This window comes from Austrofundulus limnaeus, unplaced genomic scaffold (genome assembly GCF_001266775.1).
Source record: "Austrofundulus limnaeus strain Quisiro unplaced genomic scaffold, Austrofundulus_limnaeus-1.0 Scaffold947, whole genome shotgun sequence".
Lineage (NCBI taxonomy): Eukaryota > Metazoa > Chordata > Actinopteri > Cyprinodontiformes > Rivulidae > Austrofundulus > Austrofundulus limnaeus.
The window spans coordinates 24,210-25,941 of NW_013953349.1; the positions used below are offsets into that span (position 1 = coordinate 24,210).

The window sequence follows — 1,732 nt, forward strand, 5'->3', positions numbered from 1 at the left end:
TGAGACTGTGAGACACTGAGACTGTGAGACACTGAGACTGATACTGAGACTGTGAGACACTGAGACTGTAAGACACTGAGACTGATACTGAGACTGTGAGACTGTGAGACACTGAGACTGTGAGACACTGAGACTGATACTGAGACTGTGAGACACTGAGACTGTAAGACACTGAGACTGATACTGAGACTGTGAGACTGTGAGACACTGAGACAGCGAGACACTGAGACATGTTGTCTTCCCTGCAGGTTCACAGTAACAACATGTTCTCCCGCGGCGTGAAGATCTTCTCCTCAGTTTCCTGTTCCTTTAAGCTCCACCCCAAGGCGGCGTGGGAGGCGGAGCCTGTGGTGTTCAACACGGTGCTGGACGACAAGAACCCGAGCGCCCGGTACGTCACCGTGCCGCTGAACCGCCGCGCAGCCAGACTCCTCCGCTGTCGCTTCCACTTCGCTGACGTGTGGATGATGTTCAGCGAGGTCTCCTTCCAGTCGGGTAAAAACAGCCGAAACGTTTCACAGATAAGTAGCTAAAGCTTGGTGTGGGGGTAGCTGAGAGTCATCTGGAGAAAATGAAAGATGGTGCTTTTTGTCCATCAGAGGACACCGTCCTGTCCACCCTGCCAACACAGATGCCGATGATGGGAAGTTCTGCTACGAGTGATGATGTCATCATGAAAACCACACCAACAACAGGTGAGACATGAAAGCTGCTGACATCATTCTGATCTCAGGACCGGTCTGACCCCCACCCCCCCCCCAGCAGCTACTCCATCATCCACGGCCTCTTCAGAGGATGGGAACACGCCCGTCCTGATTGGCTGCCTGGTGACCATCATCCTGCTGCTGGTCATCATCATCGTCCTCATCCTGTGGTGTCAGTGTGTGTGTAAGGTCCTGGAGAAGGTGAGGCCTGCTGTCTGTGCTGCCGTCTGTCTCCACTGTGGAGCTTTTAACCCCGCTCGTCCTCTGCAGGCTCCGCGTCGCATCCTGGACGAGGACGTGACTGTCCGGCTGTCCTCCTGCAGCGACACCATCGTCCTGCAGACCCCCCCGGTGCCCCCTCGCTCCAGACACCCCCCTGCAGGTAGCTGGTTTTACTCAGGAGGGGTCCCAGTCTGAGCTGAGACTGGTTCAGACTTTAGAGCTGAAGTTAAACTGAAGTCAGAACTCTTCCTGTTCTTTCTGTCCCCCCCAACACAGACCCCCACTATGAGAGAGTTTTCCTGCTGGACCCTCAGTACCAGAACCCGGCCATGCTGAGGAACAAGCTGCCGGAGCTGTCGCAGAGCGCCGAGGCATCAGGTAAACCTGCACGTCCCACAGAGACACTTATCACCAGCTGTGTTTCCATTCACCATGAAAATGCGCAAATTAGAGTTTAGAAAATAAATTTACTCAATAAAAACACGTCAATTTAGAAAAAAATTCTGTTTTTCAACAAAATATTTTTGCACTAGGATGAGGTGGTTTTTCATCCGTATCGAAATTGATGTTTTTCACAAAACTGCAATGGAAACAGTTTTTTCACATCACAGGAGTCACGTGATCAACAACCGTCTGTTTCTACTGGTGAAAAAGACGATGATGAAGAAGATAACAGGAAGTAGAAGTAGTAGTAATATCACAGAAGTAGTATAAAATAGTAAACTCACTGACTATGGAGGACCAAACCTATCATTATTGGAAATAAATGTATAAATATATAACTGGCGTATTAAAATAAATTATAG

The 1,732-nt window shown here is 49.8% G+C and overlaps 1 protein-coding gene across 3 annotated transcripts in view; it reads left to right on the forward strand.

Annotated features, from left to right (window-relative positions):
* The window catches only part of ddr2l (discoidin domain receptor family, member 2, like), a 34,074-nt gene that overhangs the window by 21,549 nt on the left and 10,793 nt on the right, over positions 1-1,732 (forward strand). For 2 of the 3 annotated variants that reach the window (XM_014029733.1, XM_014029735.1), the window contains exons 9-13: positions 249-495; positions 600-695; positions 763-905; positions 975-1,086; positions 1,203-1,304. In XM_014029733.1, the coding sequence (XP_013885187.1) occupies positions 249-495; positions 600-695; positions 763-905; positions 975-1,086; positions 1,203-1,304 (700 nt within the window). The remainder of the gene's footprint in view (positions 1-248; positions 496-599; positions 696-762; positions 906-974; positions 1,087-1,202; positions 1,305-1,732) is intronic. The other variant, XM_014029734.1, reaches the window with a different exon arrangement.